This window comes from Rhinatrema bivittatum, chromosome 2 (assembly GCF_901001135.1).
Source record: "Rhinatrema bivittatum chromosome 2, aRhiBiv1.1, whole genome shotgun sequence".
NCBI classification, from domain to species: Eukaryota; Metazoa; Chordata; class Amphibia; order Gymnophiona; family Rhinatrematidae; genus Rhinatrema; species Rhinatrema bivittatum.
Window position 1 is genome coordinate 406,497,104 of NC_042616.1, and position 20,323 is coordinate 406,517,426.

General features: G+C 45.3%; 1 protein-coding gene across 2 annotated transcripts in view; it reads left to right on the forward strand.

The window, feature by feature from the left end:
* Positions 1-20,323, forward strand: part of IL2RB (interleukin 2 receptor subunit beta) — a 100,806-nt gene that overhangs the window by 27,103 nt on the left and 53,380 nt on the right. For both annotated transcript variants that reach the window (XM_029590064.1, XM_029590065.1), the window contains one exon: positions 16,341-16,442. In XM_029590064.1, coding sequence (XP_029445924.1) covers positions 16,364-16,442 — 79 coding nt within the window. In that variant the 5' untranslated portion in view covers positions 16,341-16,363. The remainder of the gene's footprint in view (positions 1-16,340; positions 16,443-20,323) is intronic.

A 20,323-nucleotide genomic window follows, 5' to 3' on the forward strand; every position in this document is an offset into this window, starting at 1 on the left:
CATGCAATCTTATTCTTGATTTCCCTTTGAAAATAAAAGAAAGCAAGGAAAAGTGTAGAAATTGCTTTTTTATATAATGTAGTTTCCAGTAATAGGCATAGCTACATTTTTTTTTATTACGAATAGAACCTAGCCAACTTGGAAAAGATTCAGGAGTAGAAGTAGGCAGAAAGGCAAATGACCTTTCCCACTTCTTTAAGGGGCCATTAATGTGTGTCAATACGCACTGTTAGTAAATAGTTCCCATTGAAAGTAATGGGGACTATTTAGTAACAATGCACGTTAATACGTGACAACATGCATTAATGTGCAGTATCGCCTTTTAGGCTGATGGTTTCTGCCAGTAGATGGTATGCATAGACTCCTGTAGGAACAGTGAACTGATCTTCCTCGGGTGAAGTAGGAAGGAGCGCCTATTCCTGATGTGATGTGAGAGAGGAGCGAGAAAGTTCTTCTCAGAGTTTCTAGCCATTGTTCATCCCAGTTTGGAAGGAGAGAGAAGTCTGCTCAGTATGACATATGACATATGAAATATGACAGTATGACCGTCGCCCGTATGACATAGTGAGGGCAAAGGTAGCGCCGGCGCCATTTTGAAGATTGGCAATATGGCCCGCGTGCAGGAGGTCGCTCCCGGACCCCCGCTGGACTTTTGGCAAATCTTTTGGGGGTCAGGAGGCCCCCCCCAAGCTGGCCAAAAGTCCCTGGGGGTCCAGCGGGGGTCCGGGGGGTGATCTCCTGGATGCGTGACGTCGGGAACCAGGAACCAAAATGGTGCCGGCGCTACCTTTGCCCTGTCACATGATAAGGGCAAAGGGCCACCGGCGCCATTTCTCTCAACGCAGCCATGGCCAGAGAGAGGGAGATCGCGTCGGGACCCCCCCCCCCCCCCCCCCACTAGACCCCAGGTAATTTAAAACATTTTGGGGGGTTTCGGGAGGGTGGGGGATTTTTTTAAAGGTTCGGGGTGGTTTTAGGGTTTTTTTTGGTGTGTGCCGGTTTTGTCGCGCCCTATTTAACGATACAATACAAATGCCCCTGACGATAAATCGGGGGCATTTGTATTGTATCATGCACTCTAACGATTTTGGACGATTTTAAAATTATCTGACGATAATTTTAATCGTTCAAAAATGATTCACATCCCTAGAGTTCATGATGAAGTAGTCGGAGGGTCTCAATGGAGTGGGTGAAATGGTGGAGATATCAGCAAACTGGAGATTTCAAGTAGGTGCGCATATAAACTCAGGATTTTTATGCAAACATGTTATATTTTTTCTGCATATAAAATATACACATGTATGTTTATGAAATGGGTAGGAAAAGTACACATTTTCTATGGATTGCAGATATTCGTGCATACTGAAGCATAGGTGTGTATCTTGGTGGGTGTATATGCATGCATTTTATAATCTGTGTGGACCAGATACATGTAGGTTATAGTAGATCTCTGGGTGACTATAATCATGTGCATTTGGGCCATGCAGCATTCTTTGAAAATTACCCACATATTTTTTTAAATCAAAAGTGCAAGGTGATGCATATAGGGAAAAATAACCCATGCTATAATTACACAATGTTGGGTTCCATATTAGGTGCTACAACCCAAGAAAGAGATCTAGGTGTCATAGTGGATAACACATTGAAATCGTCGGTACAGTGTGCTGCGGCAGTCAAAAAAGCAAACAGAATGTTGGGAATTATTAGAAAGGGAATGGTGAATAAAACGGAAAATGTCATAATGCCTCTGTATCGCTCCATGGTGAGACCGCACCTTGAATACTGTGTACAATTCTGGTTGCCGCATCTCAAAAAAGATATAATTGCGATGGAGAAGGTACCGAGAAGGGCTACCAAAATGATAAGGGGAATGGAACAACTCTCCTATGAGGAAAGACTAAAGAGGTTAGGACTTTTCAGCTTGGAGAAGAGACGACTGAGGGGGGATATGATAGAGGTGTTTAAAATCATGAGAGGTCTAGAACGGGTAGATGTGAATCAGTTATTTACTCTTTCAGATAGTAGAAAGACTAGGGGGCACTCCATGAAGTTAGCATGGGGCACATTTAAAACTAATCGGAGAAAGTTATTTTTTACTCAACGCACAATTAAACTCTGGAATTTGTTGCCAGAGGATGTGGTTAGTGCAGTTAGTATAGCTGTGTTTAAAAAAGGATTGGATAAGTTCTTGGAGGAGAAGTCCATTACCTGCTATTAAGTTCACTTAGGGGCGGATTTTAAAAGGAGCGCGAATAGCCTACTTTTGTTTGCGCTCCAGGCGCAAACAAAAGTACACTGGATTTTAGTAGATACGCGCGGAGCCGCGTGTATCTGCTAAAAACCTGGATCGGCGCACGCAAGGCTATGGATTTTGTATAGCCGGCGCGCGCCGAGCCGCGCAGCCTACCCCCGTTCCCTCCAAGGCCGCTCCGAAATCGGAGCGGCCTCGGAGGGAACTTTCCTTTGCCCTCCCCTCACCTTCCCCTCCCTTCCCCTACCTAACCCACCCGCCCGGCCCTGTCTAAACCCCCCCCTTACCTTTGTCGGGGGATTTACGCCTCCCAGAGGGAGGCGTAAATCCCCGCGCGTCAGCGGGCCTCTTGCACGCCGGGCCGCGACCTGGGAGCGGGTACGGAGGGCGCGGCCACGCCCCCGGACCGCCCCGGGCCGTAGCCACGCCCCCGTACCCACCCCCAAAACGCTGCCGACACGCCCCCGAAATGCCGCGACGACCGGGCCCGCCCCACGACACGCCCACGACACGCCCCCCTCAGAGAATCCCGGGACTTACGCGAGTCCCGGGGCTCTGCGCGCGCCAGTAGGCCTATGTAAAATAGGCTTCCCGGCGCGCAGGGCCCTGCTCGCCTAAATCCGCCCGGTTTGGGCGGATTTAGGCGAGCAGGGCTCTGAAAATCCGCCCCTTAGAGAATAGCCACTGCCATTAGCAATGGTAACATGGAATAGACTTAGTTTTTGGGTACTTGCCAGGTTCTTATGGCCTGGATTGGCCACTGTTGGAAACAGGATGCTGGGCTTGATGGACCCTTGGTCTGACCCAGTATGGCATTTTCTTATGTTCTTATGTTCTTATACGTGCATCTGAAATCTGCCCCAACTCCTCCCCCCCCCCCCCCCCCGAATGCCTCTTTCCGGTTTTGTGGGGTGCACGCATGCTTGTACACACTGAGCCCAAAGCTGTTTTAGTATAGTTATTTATAAAATTGGGTTTTATGTGTGTAAATGGCTTTGAAAAGCAAGCCTTAAATATCAATCCCTGGTCAGTTTAATGATTCTTCATTAAAGGTATAATATTCAAGAAGAACGGGATTATCTATGGTGTCAGAAAAAGTTAAAAGCTGTGTTATTTGTGTAAGCCTTTTTTGGACTATTGATCCTCTTAATTGGATAATAGATGTTAAATCTGCAAGCTATAATATACAGAATGAGACCTTGAATCTTTTTATGTTTTTGAGTGAAATATTGTGTGTTGTGTTTATTATGTAGACGGTCAATATTGAAAACCTAGCTGTTCAGCTAAATAAGCCCGAGAGACCTATACGATTAACTTAGATGGGATATTCAGCAACATGGTTATGCTGTTGAATATCCCCTGACAAATTGCTACTTAGGGGGTTATTTTGTAAAGCATTATCACATGTGAAAATGGCCTTTTCGCATGCGATATAATGCAAATTAGGGGGAGGGGAGGAGTCGGGGCAGAGTCGGCGGTGTCTTCGCTGCCGGCGATAATGTTACTAACATTATCGTCAGCAGTAGTGTGCCGAATAGCGCCACCTTTCATGGCGGCGCTATTTGGTGTGAAAGCCAGCAGCCAGTGCACCGCGGCCGCCGAAATTGCACCACCATGGTGAGAAGGCTTTCGCAGGCCCACCCGCACCCCCCCCCCCCCTGTTTTTGCAGGATTCATCATTCTGTGAAGAATGATGAATCCAGACCTTAGACGGTTAAGTGTTATCTAAGTTTAGACTTGTTATTGAGCAGTTCTGACTTAGCAAATAAGACCTGGATTTTCTAAGATCGCAGACCTTAGAGAATCCGGAAGTAATGGGGAGCCGGGGGCGAAGCAGGGGGCGGGCCTGCAAAAGCCGGCAGTGATCGCACCACCACAGTGTTATCGCTGCTGGCTTTCGCACCCAATAGCACCACCGTGAAAGGAGGTGCTATTGGGCGTGATACTGGCGGCGATAAAGAGTCTTACCTTTCGCCGTCAGCGACGTTTCCGCGACATCCACCCCGACGCTGCTCGACTCCTCCCCTTCCTGTGTGGACTCCGCCCTGACTCCACCCCAATTTAGCTATTGCACACGTGCTATATCATTGGAAAATGACCCCCTAAGTTATCTGTTTGAATATTGCTATTTAGCCAGATAACTTAGCCGGCTAAGTAGCACCACTCCAATCCACCCATTGCCCACCCACAATTTATTCAGCTAACTAGATAGCTGGATAAATGTCTTATCTAACTTTCTTGTGGCCACTGAATATAAAAGATATTCACTGGCCACTAGATACCCAGGTAAGTCCTACTTATGCGGCTATCTACCGTTTGAATATTGACCTCACCATTGTTTGTCATCCATGTTGAACAAAATTGGAAATTGCAGACTATAAGAAAAAATAAATTATTAAAACATGAATAAAAAACTGAATCAAAGCTACTGAATGAAATTAAGTCTGCTGTTGCTTGAGCCATTTAAGTTGCATGACATTTAACTAAGTAACTACTCCAATTTAAATAGTGCATTTTATGTCTCCCTGCTTAGTGTTGTTAGACAATCATGATTCTAGTCTTTTCTATCTTTCTTTTTGCCTACATTTGTCTGTGTTGCAGGGGAATATGTTATTGTTATTTACTAGTTCTGTCCCACTAGTAAATTATAGCTCGCATTCCCTGTGGGACCTGCGGAACCTTTGCAACTCCATCACTTTCCAAGTATTACCATCACAATATCATCACTTCTCCCCCTCTCAGTTATCATCTGTTTTTGTGCCTCTCCCCACCTTCTTTTGTCTGTTTGTACTGATTTTCTCTCTTTCTCTCTCTGGTTGCCAAACATCCGAAGTTGTCTCTTTATCTAAGCCAAAATCTTATCAGTTTCTGTGGCTTTGTTTCTTTTCAACTTGTGCCGCATCCCTTTTGTAGTGATGAAGAAGTCTTTCTATTGTTCTTTTTGATGTAATTATCTAAACAATAGCATTCTGTGTACCTTAATATCCAAGGACAGGGTAGTCCTTCACAGCAGGTAAGGGAACCACTGCTTCACCAGGAAACAGTGATCTCTTATGAGTAAATGTGTCACTGTGAGATCAGATGTCTCTTATCTGGAGATGGGAGAACCTGCTGTGACCCAACTCATCTGCTAGGTTAGGTCAAGCCGATTTGACTTGGATTTTGGTCTGATTTAATAAACCATACCTGAGCCCCACCAAACCAAAATTGCATGGCCAACAGTGCTTACTTTGATTTGTAAGATAGGAGAAGACAGAAAGTAGTGGCATACATGCTGGAGAGTGTGAAGAATGAAAAATGCCCGAATCACCAAATACAATTAAATTTGTCCAGCCCTGTGTATAATAACCAGCCCTAGCATTACAGAAATGTAGAAACATTTTCACTACTTACTACAATACAGCAGACCTTAATAAATCTCCAGTTTCAGCCATGTGTCCCAACATTAAGAGTCCTACCATGCTTTTTTTTATATGCCATCACCTTATTTGTCCGCACCTTCTCCACTAGAATAATTCCATACATCCTCATTTTCTTTCTGTGAAGAAATGTCACCATATGATTTAAGATCTAGTATTTTTCCATAGCCAAGACTGTGTTCTCTCAGTGCCAGCTCTCCCCCACCTCCCCACCACCCTACCCCCCTCTCCAGTAAATGACATTTTTAAAAAGTGCTTCCTATTTTTAACTTGCATTATTCTGTTTTGTTGTATTGTTTATTCATTTGTTCATTTTTATAATTATGTGAGCCACCTAGAACTTTTGCATTGGTGGCAAATAAATAAAGAAATAAATACCTCTGCTGGCTGAGCCTGTCCCACGTCAACCCCTCCAATGAAAAATTAAAGTGACTCTTTTATGGAGAAAAGCCATTTTGCAGCTCCTCTTTCTGTGCTAGCACCACGGTAAGTCAACATTCGCGGTGCTAGCACTTCTTCCTGTTTTCTAATCTCACGAGAATACAGGAAGTTCTAGTACCACGAGTGTTCAAGACCGTGGGGCCAGCACCAAAGGAGGAGCTGAAGGATGGGCTTCCTCTGCTGTGGCCTCCTGCTTCTGCCGCCGGTGGGATCGGGTCCACTGGTGGCTAGGGATGTGAATCGGGCTTCGGACAATTGAAAATATCGTACAATATTTTCAAAATCGTCAGACATCGGGGGCTCACCCAAAACGATAGGAAAACCCCACGATATTGTTCGTGGGGGTTCTCTTATCATTTTGGGGGAGGGCGGGAAAAACGGCACACAAAAATAACCCCTAAACCCACCCCGACCCTTTAAAACTAATCCCTTATGTTACGTTTGGGCAGTGATCCGGTGTAGTGAACACCACCTTCAGGAGTGACTCCAGGTGGAGAGAGACAGGGATAGCTGGAAGGTCTCTGATGATGGCTGGGAAGGAATGTGATGCGGCAGGAGTGAATGGAGCTGGGCGATGGCTGTGATATATGGAGCAGAGTACTGGCTGGGAACAAAGTCAAAGTCCAGGCAGGGTCAAGGCAGGTGACAGGCAACAGAGTCAATGTCCAGGCAGGGTCACAAGAACCTTATAGCAAGACAGAGAGCCCGAAGGCCACACACACATGGCAAGGCAGAGGGCCCGAAGGCCACGCACACACAGCAAGACAAGGCAGAAGGCCCGAAGGCCACACACAGCAAGGCAAGGCTAGAGCAGGGAGCCCAACGAGCTCGATGCCGAAGCACTGGAGTCTTGGGTAGGCAGGCTTATAAAGGAACATCCAGGGCATAGAGCAGATGGATTGGGCCAGCCAGGAGAGCCTGCTCTTGAAGGACCCCTGGTGGTGAGGCGGTTGCACAGCAGCCATAGTCGTAACACCTTAGCTTTCCCCACCCTCCCGACCCCCCCAAAAAAACTTTTTACAGGTACCTGGTGGTCCAGTGGGGGTCCCGGGAGCGATCTCCGCTCCCGGGCCGTCGGCTGCCACTAATCAAAATGGCGCCGATGGCCCTTTGCTCTTACCATGTGACAGGGTATCTGTGCCATTGGCCGGCCCCTGTCACATGGTAGGAGCACTGGATGGCCCGCGCCATTTTTAAAGATGGCGCCGGCCATCCAGTGCTCCCTCCATCGGCGCCATTTTTATTAGTGGCAGCCAACGGCTCAGGAGAGGGAGATTGCTCCCGGGACCCCCACTGGACCACCAGGTACCTGTAAAATGTTTTTGGGGGGGTCGGGAGGGTGGGGGAAGCTAAGGGATTAGTTTTAAAGGGTCGGGTGGGTTTTTTGTTTATCGGCTCGGGTGCAGCTGATAAACAAAACCGTGATCGGGCCGGACAAAAAAAAAAACCCACGATGTGAATCGGAACTGGAATCCGAACCGATTCCGGTTCCGATTCACATCTCTACTGGTGGCACCATGGGCCTCCTCCTTCTGCCGTCAGTGGGATTGGATCCACCAGCAGCACGTGAGTTCCTAATGGAAAAGTTCCTTCAGGGTTTTTTGAGTTCCTTTAAGTTTAGGGGAACAAGACCTGTTTGTGGAGTCTCTGCTAGTTCCCTAAAGGCCTTCTGGTTTACCAGTTCAGAAGTGGCCCCATGGATTTTGCCATGGATAAGAGAGTGCCTAACGACAGTTCTTACACACTATGCCTAGCTTTCAATTCCTGGAGTCTGGGAGGAGATGTGGATACAACTACTTGCTAGAAATCTTTTCTTTCTTTTCTTTTTTTTTTACTTATCTAGAATCCAACTCCTCTCAATGAACTCATTGTGCCTATCTGAATACCAATGGGATTATGCTGGAGACTGACTAATGTCTATCATTTGTTAGGAATAGAGGTTTTGACTTTATTAAAATGCAAATGGGCAGGGGAATATTTGTTTTCCCAGCTGCATAAGCTGTTATCTCTGCCCTGTAACCCATGACTAAAGTTGATGTGATTTAGTGCTGACTACCCTTGAAGAATAAATAAATTGCAAGTTGCAACCACCCAGCCAATATGTGAGACTCCCTCTACTGAATGCCAGGGTCGTGGGTTCCATGAAGCAGAGGCCACCAAAAGGATGTGTGAAGAGGATAGCAAGAGGATTTCACTTGGCAGGGGGTAGGGGAAGGGGGCAAATTATAATCAACAGGACCTTAATGTAAATCACTTTGAAGTGTCTGAAAGGCAGAATATAAATCAAATAAATAAATGGAGGGCAGAAAAACTTGCTTCTTTTCCTGTTTTCCCTGTCCAGAAGAGACCCAGTCACACCAGTTACCTCTGCGTCCAGTCTGATCCAGCATCTTACTTGAGCCCACAAGCCAGATGCCAAGCTGAAATTCCCTTGCCGCTAGGACTTTTATTTTATATGCCCTAGAAAACTGTGAACAGAATCTCCATGAAAGCATCCTGTGTAGGTCAACCAGCTTAGCAGGGAGCCCAAAGGTGCAGGCAAAGGGTGAGTCAGCAACATGATGTCTTTCTACTGTTACAGCTTTTTGTATTGAGATTTCCATCCTCTGTGTTTACAATTAGTAAATGTCACTTTGGATATTGAAACCCTGTTTTAAGAATAAATATTAAGATTTTCAGAAAAACAGCCAACAGCAAGAAAAACTACTGTTACATTTTGCGGCTCCTGGGTAGGCCCCACGAGCCGCGGTACTCACCCGACGTCACTGATCTGCCTATCTCTTTCCCCTGCATGGGGTCGCCACCATCGTCACTCCCTTCTATAGTTCCACTAGGTGTGCGCGCTGGACTTTGCCACATTTAAAGGGCTTGTGGCGCCTCCCTATGACGTCAGGACTCCAGCCGTATAGAGGGTCTCTCAGGACTCTTTCCTTTGCTTAAGCAATGGGTAGGCTACATCTTGTATGTAGTGTGAGTTGCTTCTTCTCCTGCTTTCTTGATCCTGGGCCCGCCTTGTCTCTCCAGCACAGCTTCTCTTGTCTTTTTACAGTCATTGCCTTCTTCCTACCCTTCCGTGTCAGTCCTTCTCCTTGTCTCCTCCACCTGTTTGCGGACTGACTTCTAGATCTGACCTTAGCTTGAAACTTGACCACTCTTGCCTGCAACCTGCCCCCTGACCCTAGCCTGATACTGAACCTTTGCCCTTATCTCATCCTTAGAGACTCTTGCCTAAGATCTGTCGGCCTCTGGAACCCAAGAGCTCATTCTGAAGGGAAAGGGATTGGTATAGGTGAAACCCCTGATCCGTCTCATCCCAGCATAGCTTAGCCAGCTGTAGGCAAGGACCTATGGGGCCTTCTCTATAGGTTGAGCCAACCTTACCATAGCACAAGCATCCACGAATCTTACAATTAGACTCTCAAATTCCCTATACTGTAGCTTTGTTGTTTGGTTCTATGTCAATGGTATAAAGAACATTATTAGGCTGATATTCAACATCATTTCTCCATCTTAAGGGGGTAATTTTCAAAGGAGTTACGCGCATAAATGTAACTACTATTGTAGCAATTTTCAAAAGCCATTTACTCACGTAAAGTGCACTTATGCGAATAAATCCTATGGACGATTCAATGGCATATATTGTAGCAATTTTCAAAAGCCCACTTACTCGAGTAAAGTGCATTTACATGCGTAAAACCCAGATTTACGCATGTAAATGCTTTTTAAAATCTGGCCCTAAGTTTGTACACATGGCATGATTTGAAAATCCTATTGCGCTGACCAGTCCTGACATGACTAGATAACTTTTTATCCAGCTGAAAAGTTAGCTGGCTAGCTCAAGGTGCAGTGGTGTTCACTAAACTAGACCCTGGGTGGAAAGTGTGCTGATGGTAGTCGGATAAATACAACCCCATTTATAGAAGAGAATGTTTGGATGGAATTATCAAAATTGAAAGTGAGCAAGGCTATAGGGCCTGATGAGCTATATCCCAATATACTAAAGGAGCTCAGAGAGGTGCTGATGAGTCTGCTGAAAAACTTGTTTAATGGATCTCTGGAACTGGGTGTGCTGCTACAAGATTGGAGAAGGGCAGTGGTTTTCTCATTTCACATAAGTGGAAGCAAAGAAACTACAGGGTGGTTGGCCTTACTTGGGAGAATTAATGGAGATATTGCTAAAGGAAAGGATAGTCAACTAAACTACCTATGATCCAATGGGTTGCAGGATCTAGGCAGCATGGATTCACCAGAGGAAGATTGGGTCAAATGAATCTGATTGACTTTTTGATTGGGTGACTAGAGAATTAGATCAAGGATGAGCAAGGGGGCGCCATGCGTGACCTTAGCACCTCCTTCCTAACTTGACCCGCTGTGGCTGCTGGTTATGAAGACCGACGCCGGTAAACTTATAACCTGCCTGTCTGCCAGTAATAAAAACGACCGCCGAGTTTACTGGCGGACATTTTCATTACTGGCAGACGGCCGGTTATGAAAACCGAGACCAAGTTTACCGGCAAAGGTCTTCATAACTTGACGGTCTGCCGAGTATTTTTTTTTTTAACTTTAAAAAAGAAGTACAGAAAAGCAGTTTATTCTGCTTTTCTGTACTTCCTTTCAATGTGCTCAGCTATTAACGCATATTTATCTTTTTGCATTCGGAGTGAATGAGTAATAGCCTCATTCACATGCAATAGGCGCTAATCCCCCTATTGCATTAGGGGCTAGATTAGCGCCTATTTATCCCATGTCCGACTTCAGGTTAAACAGTGCGCTCGGCTGAGTGCACTGTATTGCATCGGCCCCTAAGCTAGCAGAGCCTGTTCTAAGGAGTACTGATGGGCTGTGGCCAGGGGAGAGGGTGCTGGGGCAGCAAGCAGGGCATTCTAGCCGAAGGAGGTTGTACTGTCTAAAACTTTTCTGCTTCCACATATGCTCTATAAGTAGGGATCCTGATGTAAATTTTAGAGCTTTGAGAAAGTCGCTAGATTTATAGCTAAATTGTCCTAAACTAGCCAAATTAACTTTACTGTCACATTCACAATTCTAAAATCTCCTTTGGGTTCAAAAAGTTGCCATATTTAGTTACAAAATAGATAAATTGGCATCACTGACCCCCAGCAGCTGCTAGGCTAGGCTCTGTTTAGAGTAAGTCACAGGGAACGATCCACTGTAGCACATCCTATGGGAGTGTTTGAGAAAATGGTTTAGTCCTTTTTTAACAGGGGTACACTGCTTGGTAAGGATGCAGTATGTCCTTACATACATATATTTGCTTATGTGAAACTTCTTTTATAAATGAATGCAAGACGTGTGTCAAGGCAGGTAAATCATCAACAGGCTCAAAGGACCGTTGTAGGTTTAAGGTGGTCTTTTAATAAGTCAAACATCATAGTTGTCAGGCAGACATACAATTCTTTCATACATCAGTAAAGCAGGTTTTTGCAAATCTTCACCAGAATACTTGACAAATAATCTTATCGACAAATGTGAAATGCTAAAGGAACCGTAAAAAGCCAAATGAGGGGACACAATCTCAAGTAGCTTCACGGGAGACACCGACCAGCGTGACAGTTGATAAGATTTTTTGTCAAATATTCTGGCAAAAATTTGCTCTCGATCTGTCCCTCCCAATGCAATCCAAGCGAAACACGACCCTGTCAGGGGACTAAGAAATTTGCAAAAACCTGCTATAACTGATATATGAAAGAATTGTATGTCTGCCTGACAACTATGATGTTTGAATTATTAAAAGACCGCCTTTAACCTACAACGGTCCTTTGAGCCTGTTGATGATTTACCTGCCTTGACACACCTCTTGCATTCATTTGGACTTTTTATTGATGCGTTTTTGTTCTCCACTTATCTTGTGGTGTGAAGCTTCTTTTATAGACATCTCACCTCACTCTCTTGATTTGTGGGTGAGGGTTCAACTCATGAAAAACCTTGTGTTCTGTTTTGCTTGTTCAAAGTAAAAATAAGAATGAAGATTGAGTGGAGTCTGCTTATTTTTTTTTTTTTTTTTTTTTGTTTTTTAATGAAGTAGGAGGTTAGTTCAGGGTAGGATGGCAGGATGTAATCTAACCTTCTTTACTCATGAATATCTTTGGTTATCCACACCTATTCATTCTCCCCAACCCTAGTGATTTATTTATTTATTTATTTTAAAACTTTTCTATACCGTAGTTAATTAACCATCACAACGGTTAAAAAAAGGTACAAAATAGGGTTAAAAGTTGATTGGTATAGATAACATCATATAGGTGTGCCATTAGGGAACGGTAACATTTTTTTAATATCAAAGCTATATGTTGAGTTTGCTTATATTTTGGTTGGAATAAAAACTTCTTAACAGTTCCTATATAAAGCTAATGTTCTAATATGTAATAGGAGATAGGAGAAAGAAATTTTAATAAAGTTGAATGCTTGGTGCTTACTTACATATGTGCTTATTTGCTCTCATCGTTCTGCTTATAAAAGGCTTGTTTATACAGCCAGGTTTTTAGACTTACTTTGAAGAGTTTAAAGCTTCTCTGCAGTCTAATTTCAAGTGGCATTGAGTTCCACAGTACAGGTCCTGCCAGTGACAGCACTCGCTCTCTTACCTTTGTGAGTCTTGTGATAGTAAATGAAAGCAAAGCCAGAAAATGTCACAGGCCCTGCCTGACATTATTTCTCTCAACACAGAGAAATCAGGGCTTTTATTCACTCGTTATGTTCCATTCTGTTGTACTACACAATATTATTTACTCCTGGAGATATTACCCCTTCTGGTAAGCTTGGGAGAGATTGAGGCATGAAGCAGAGAGTTGCTCTATCCCCTTTAAATTTGTGCAAGGAACTTGCATTGTTATGCCACAGGAGGAACCTCCAGGTGTGTATATTCATACTTGGGAGCTTTTTGGATTTGATCTGGAGACTCTGAAATTCTAATAGAATTGCCGTGTCTCCGGGCCAACAAGTGAAATATCTGGCTGGCCTGCTGCTGCTGCTCCTGCTAGTGAAGCAGCCTATGTACACTGGACTTTTTAAATGTTGGATGCTGGGGTAGGACCGCCAAAGGCGGCCCCCCTCAGCAAAAAACATGATAGCTTAAGACCGTGAATCCACATCCCATGGTGTGCCACTCAGGGGAGGGAAACAAATATGTCCAACCATTTAAAAAAACTGGTTATCCAAAAATGTTTTGTGGATATGTTGCAGGCTGCAAGATTCTGCAGGTAGCCTGGGTTCCTGTGTACAAGCAACTTAATAGAAAAGGTTCCAAAAGACAAGGAATTCCTAACAAGGGGGAAGGGGAGTTGGAATTAATAAAGAAGGTGAAAATATTGGTTCATTCAAACAAAATTGCACTGCTCATAGCAGAAAGGAAGCACTGGAGGATACCCTACCAGTGTCCTTTAGCTCTTCATAGTGAACCAAATTTCCAGAGGCTTGGATGAACATTAGCAGAGTGTATTTGGGAGGGAGGGTGGGTGGGCAGGCAGAACACATTGTTTATGGTCCAGTTGCGTGTAAACTTGTTGATGAGGTCAGTGCTTACCGCATTAAGGTGCTCTGCCCTCAGACACAAGGATACCAAGAACCTAAAAAGGGTCTTGCATGCAGCTGTATTTCATCCAGCCCATCTCGCCTCTCTGGTCCAACTGATGATAACTTTGGCTTCTGCCAGGAGGTAGCTGGTGAGGTAGACTTGGCTGCATGCTGCTGGGGCTCTTGGCACAGAGTGTCCATAGATTAAGAGATGGGGGGAAAGGACATCCAGAACTTCAAAAATAAATTCCTTAAAAAGGTAAGGAATGGGGTTAGGTAGGGTGAAAACCAGAATATATGGGCCACTATCTTCTGGGCTCGGCAGAGGGGGGGGGGGGGGAGTGATGGAGAGTGTGTGACTGCTTCTAGCATACAGGCAGTTCATATAGCCCCCATGTGGTTTGCACCAACTCAGAATGTTACTTTGCTTAGGGATGGGTGCCATATTAAAAGCCTTCCATTGAGGTCCCTATCCTTTTCCCATGGCTTGCCTCCAGACCATATCTGTGCAGGAGGAGAAGGCGATGTAGTGAACTATGTGCATGAGTAGCTAAATGGCTCTTTTCAGCAAGGCCTCAAAATTTGCAGTGAATATGTCCCACAGTCTGCTAAGGCTCTTAGGTGGAGTGGGTTGAGCAGAGAAGGAGGGGGGTCTCTGATGATAGGGTCTATACACTCAAGTCCATAGGAGAGGGGGATGGAAACCTGGCAGAGGCCTCTGGCTTGTAGAACACCTCCCCCCCCCCCTCCCAATAGAGTGGACAAGCAACTGGGTGCCCTAGTCTGGATGAGATATAAGTCTACATCAGGCAGCAGAGGATGTCTTAATTCCATCTGCTGTGCCATTTAGATTTACTGCACCAGATATGTCAGTCATCCAAATGGGGGTGACCAATTGATATCCTGGCTGAGGTCAGCACATGCTCTGGGGGACCCAGAATGGGGGCATGGAGAAGGGTTCTTCCAGGTAGTTTTCTGGGAGGGCAGCTGGCCTCCTCTTCATGGAGACCATGCACCAAGACTTAAAAAGATCTTGATAGAAAGGCGGCAGTGTCGAGAGATTGCGAGCATACCTTCCAGCTTAAGTAAAAGTGGCCAGCCATGCCACAACTTGCTCACCTGGCTAAAAATGAAAACAGCCAGGGGGCACCACAGTGGAGGGAGTTCTGCGTGCACAAATCTCTGTAGGGCCTGGAGGCAGAAGGTGTGTACCTGGCTTTTCAGACACACTAGTCCTTGTCTTCCGTCTTCCAGGGGAAGAGAGAGGATACTTGTAGGGACCCAGTGCTTGCTGGCCCAGAATAAGTCCATCAGCTTCCTCTGGGTCTGAGTGAGAAACTCTGTGGGAGAGCTCAGGGTGGTAAGCCAATGCCACCACATGCTGGACACCAAGTGCTTCACCAGCTGTAGCAGCCCTGCCCATGACCTCAGGTGAGCGCCTTCCTGCTCTTACCAGTTGATCAAGGCCATGATCTCCTCTGTGGATAGGTGGATGCCCAGATATTTCAGGGTTTCTGGGCTCTGGGAATAATGACTAAACTTGCTCGGGAGGGCGTCCACAATCTGCAGTCTCGTCATAAGCCCTGAGCATTTCATCCAGTTGATCTTGGTGGAGGATGCAGATGAATAAACCTTTTGGCAGGCCTATGATTGGCCCTTGCTGGCAGGAAGAAGGGAGGGGGCCACAGGGCAGGAAGAAGTGGAGTCCTATAGGACCAGGGCAGAAGCAGAAGTTGGCATGACTGGAAGAAGGAAGAGGCCCATTGGCCATGAGAGCTCTTTGAATGAGGTTGCTGCCACTGGTGGGTTTGAGGTAGGAAGAGATTGTGAGTGTGGAGGGAGGGAGTGTATGTCAGGGGGGCATGTGTGTGTGTTGGTGTGTGTGTGGAGGGTGGGAGGGAGTGTATGTCAGGGGCCATGTATGTGGTTGTGAGAATGAGAGGAATGTGAGCGAGCAAGTGTGTGGAAATGAGCATTTAGTATGTGAGAGCAAATGAACATGTGAATGTGTTAGAGCGTGTGTGCATGGAAGAGGAGAAAGTTAGCGTGCATGCCGCTCATTCAGCCCCCTCATGCCCACCCCCTTCCACCACCTCCCACTGCTAATTAATAAAGAGCTCAGGGTGACTCTAAATCAAAAATTTCCAGGAATGTGTACACTAACTTACTATAAAACATCCAGGCATTAGTGCCTTCTAAACTTGTTTCAGTTTAAAATTAGTAAGAGAAATAATCAGTTTCACCTAGTGTAAATCTCATTGCCACACCATCTATGTGAGTTGACACCATTTGTGAAATAAGAGGGAGCATACAAACTGGTTCTAGTTCTAAAAAGTTAAACATTATACCACTCAGATACAGAACATCAAAGAGTCCTGACCCCACCCCTTAATCTGAAGTGAATGTCAATGAATTGTGACTTACTTTGCAGTGCACCTTATTTAGTGCCGAGTCTCCGCCTGAGGGATACTGGGTGAAGCACAGAGACATGGCACAAAAACAGCTGGACTAATTGCATCACATCAAAGGCATTGTGCTAGGACAGCAGTCAACATTTGTGAAAATTTCCCACAGTGAAGTTTTGTCACATAAAATCTATAGCTGAGTGGCAGGATTTGACCTGTCTGCAGCCTGTTGGGGATTCCAGTAGGATGGATTCTGCCTTTCCTCCTCACGTGTCTTGTTTCTCTGCTTTTCAGTTGCCTTTGTTGTACGCTGAAGGATGAAGATCACCGGGCAGCTCCGCCTTCTCCATCTTTGGCTCTTGCTGTCGCTGGTGTTCGTTGTAGGAAACTCGCAAGGTAAAGTAAGGATGGAATTTCAGTCTAGGAGGAATGAGTGGGGAGGGGTTAAAATGAAAATTTAAAAAAAAAAAAAAACCCCTTGGGAGGGCATCTGTGACATATGGACATAACTTACATTGCCAAATGGACATCTATAGCTGAGATATGAACAGGGAGAGCACAGAGCAGACTTCTCACAACCCAGGGCACAGAGATTTATTTTTCATCTTAGAGTTGCAGGGTTTTAATTCGAGACACATGGAGGGGTACCATTCTAATCTGACACTTTTACCTACTTTGGGCCTGAAGTATCCAATTTTGGGGACACCAAAAATGTCATGTCAGAAAATTACTCATTTACTGCAGTGAATAACAAAATCATCACATCCTATGTTAAAAAGACACATTTGAGGCCATGCCCATCCCAGAAAATGCAAATAAATTCCCTTTTATATGTGCTTTTAGGCCACTCTTTCTCTGAATCACATAACACATTACGGTGGCAAGTTTTCAAATTACGCGGATAGCTGAAACCTCCCAAATGCCTTCACCTGTGGACACTGTATCAGTTCTCGAAGGGAACATACACACATAGTTTCCATGTAAAAAAAAAAAAATGTATCTAGAGCAGTGGTTCTCAACCCTGTCCTGGGGACCCCCCCAGCCAGTCGGGTTTTCAGGATATCCACAATGAATATGCATGAGAGAAAATTTGCATACACTCATGCAAATTGTCTCTCATGCATATTCATTGTGGATATCCTGAAAACCCGACTGGCTGGGGGGGTCCCCAGGACAGGGTTGAGAACCACTGATCTAGAGAAAAAGAACCTGCAGAGATGTGCACCTATTTTTTCCATGGATGCTTTTCCCCTGCACAGCAATGCACACTGTATTGGAAAATGCAATCCTGCCTCACAGTGCCCCCTGCTTCTACCACAGGTAAAAGTGTAAACATTAGTGATCCCTGCACATGCTTTTATCTGTGCATAGGGTGGGTACTTTTCGGATGCTCTGTTTACCCAGGTAAATGGTCCTCCCCAAGCTTGATTCCAACAACCATGACCTTTCCCTTCTCTTGCACCTCTGAATCACTGTCCTCATCTAACCAATGTCCAACAATGCGTGCCTACGCTTCAGTCACCACAGTGTCTCATTTGAATATACCCAGAACCATTTACCCGTCCCCGCTACATAGGAGTTAATAGGAAAAAAAGGCAAAAAAAAAATAGTTTCAGAAAAATAGAAATCCATTGTTCCTTGTGATCACTAGGCGAAAGTGGATGATAAAGCCGTATAAGACTCAAAGAACGTGGACATGTTTGTAAAACAAAGCACAAGGAAACCCAGTCCTGTCGGAAACCCCTTCCTATGTTTTGCCTTGCTCTCCTTTGCCTTATCACTAGCACTGTGCATGAAAGAGGAGCAATCCCTTCCCAAACACCACAAGACTGCAGTTTTACTACTCTGAAGCTTCCGACTCCACTCTTTTCCTACGTGATCTTGCAGAAGGGATAATGGGGAAGGCGTGTCTGTTTACCGATCATACTAAGATTTGCAGCACGGTGGATGCAACAGCTGGAGTGGAAACAAATAAAAATTGCTCTAAGGAGGCCTGAGGCCCAAGCCAGTGTTTGACTCCTAAGATTTAATGCAAAGAGGCTCAGAGTAACGCAACAAAACCTAATTATTTAGCACCTGCTTTTTCATCTTGTGTGCACAAGCTGAGTTGCATCAAACAGTTATGCCTTTGTGGCACAGAAATCCAAAGTTAGAATGAGGTAGTATTGTGCAACAAACAGGAGAGAAAGATTGGATTGTTTATATCTGATGAATTTGAGGGTGGCAAACAGTGCAACAAGGCAGTTGTGAGAGCCAGAAAAATGCAAAGCTTTTTATAAGGGCATCGTGCGACCACAGGTTGGCAGGCACCATTTTGAATTTGATGGGATTGGGGCAGGAGGGAAATATTCTTCCCCTTGTTGCTTTCCTTTCCATCCAGGCCTTCCAAGAATAAGGGATAGGTCAGACTAGAACTGCGAGGTTCGGAGAGAGGTTGTTGGCGATGGGGGGAGTTGCCCAAGTCTTTTTTTTTTTTGGGGGGGGCAGGATTTTCACTATCAACAAGTAGGGACTTATCTGGCTAAGTGGAAGTGGCTGAATATCCAGCCGCACTAAGCAGCTGCCACTTAGCTGGATAACTACTTACCCAGCTAGGTAGTTAGCTGGCTAAATGGTGAGCGGGGCGTCAGTGTAATGGGGAGGAGCAACTTAACTGGATAAGTGGCAATATTCACACGTATCCACCTTAGTACTTGATTCACTAAAGGTTTTTCTCATAGACACAAAATGTGAGAAAAACCAGATTTTATAACATGCGCGCGGGCGTAGATTTGTTCGAGCAACCCGGCGCAAACAAATCTACGCTCGATTTTTAACATGCGTGCCCTGCTGCGCGCATGTTATAAAATCCAGGGTCGACGCTCGCAGGGGGGAGCATAATTGTGCAACCTGCGTGCGCCGAGCCGAGCAGCCTGCCTCTGTGCCCACCTTCCCCTCCCTTCCCCTACCTGACCCGCCCCCCAGCCCTATTTAACCCCCCCCCCCGACCTTTATTGAAGAAGTTACGCCTGCCTCTGGGCAAGTGTAACTTGCGCGTGCCGGCTCTCCATCCCGGTGGCTGTTCCGGAGGCCACGGCCCCGCCCCCAGAACGCACATTTTTTCAAGCCCCAGGACTTACGCGCGTTCTGGGGCACGCGCAGGGGGAGGCAGGGGTAGGTTTTTGGGGGTTGTGCGCATATCTTAAGCATGCAGCCCTTTGAAAATCTACCCCTTAATGAATCTGGCCATTAGTTGGATAAGTTAGACCTGCTGGTGAGATATACTTATCCACCTAACTTCAAAGCTACCTGGATATATTCAGCGGTGCGACTGTGCTGCTGAATATCCTGGCTAAATTAGCCGGAAAAGTATATCTGGCTAAATTAGCTCCCTGGCTAGTCTTTCAATATTGACTCCTCTGTGTCTAACATTTAGAAACCTAGCTTAACTGCTATGCACATAAAAAGAGGCTGACAGAGTGATAGGGATTGTAGAGCTGAGCAGTTTTGTGGATGGGCAGTTTAGATAGGCCAAAGGATCCTTTTCTACCATTATATTTCTATGTTTACTTTTTAAATGTATTTTTTAAAATGTTTAACCCGAACATCAGTATATAAAAATGAACAAATAAATAAATATGAAAGGTTAAATTTGCTGTAACTGCAAATTTTTACACAACATTATAATCTAGAGATTTTTAAGAACATGCCATACTGGGTCAGACCAAGAGTCCATCAAGCCCAGCATCCTGTTTCCAGCAGTGACCAATCCAGGCCATAAGCACCTGGCAAGCACCCAAACACTAAGTAGATCCCATGCTACTGATGCCAGTAATAGCAGTGGCTAATCTCTGACAACTTGATTAATAGCAGTTAATGGACTTCTCCTCCAAGAACATATCCAAACCTTTTTTAAACCCAGCTACACTATCCACTCCTTCCCTCCACATATATAGCTTCACCTTCTTGGGCAATTCAGGCCCCCTTGGGGAATGAAGGATAGATAAGAAGCCATTTCTGATGTTTAAACCTTTCAACATCCTCTCACCCACACTGTTCACCTTGTGAACTCATCAGGGTATGCCACATCACCTACTATTTCTACTGTATTCCAATGACATCCAGCTCCTAATTCCAAGTGGCACAAACCACTAAGTCGCTAGAGAAAATCACCAACTGGTTGCACCAAAACAAGCTGAACCTCAGTCACCAAGAGATAGAAGTGCCTTGGATTGGGAGGAAAAAGCCTGACTACCCTCTCCCAAAAATGATCCTTGGAGTTACAACTCACATTTAGG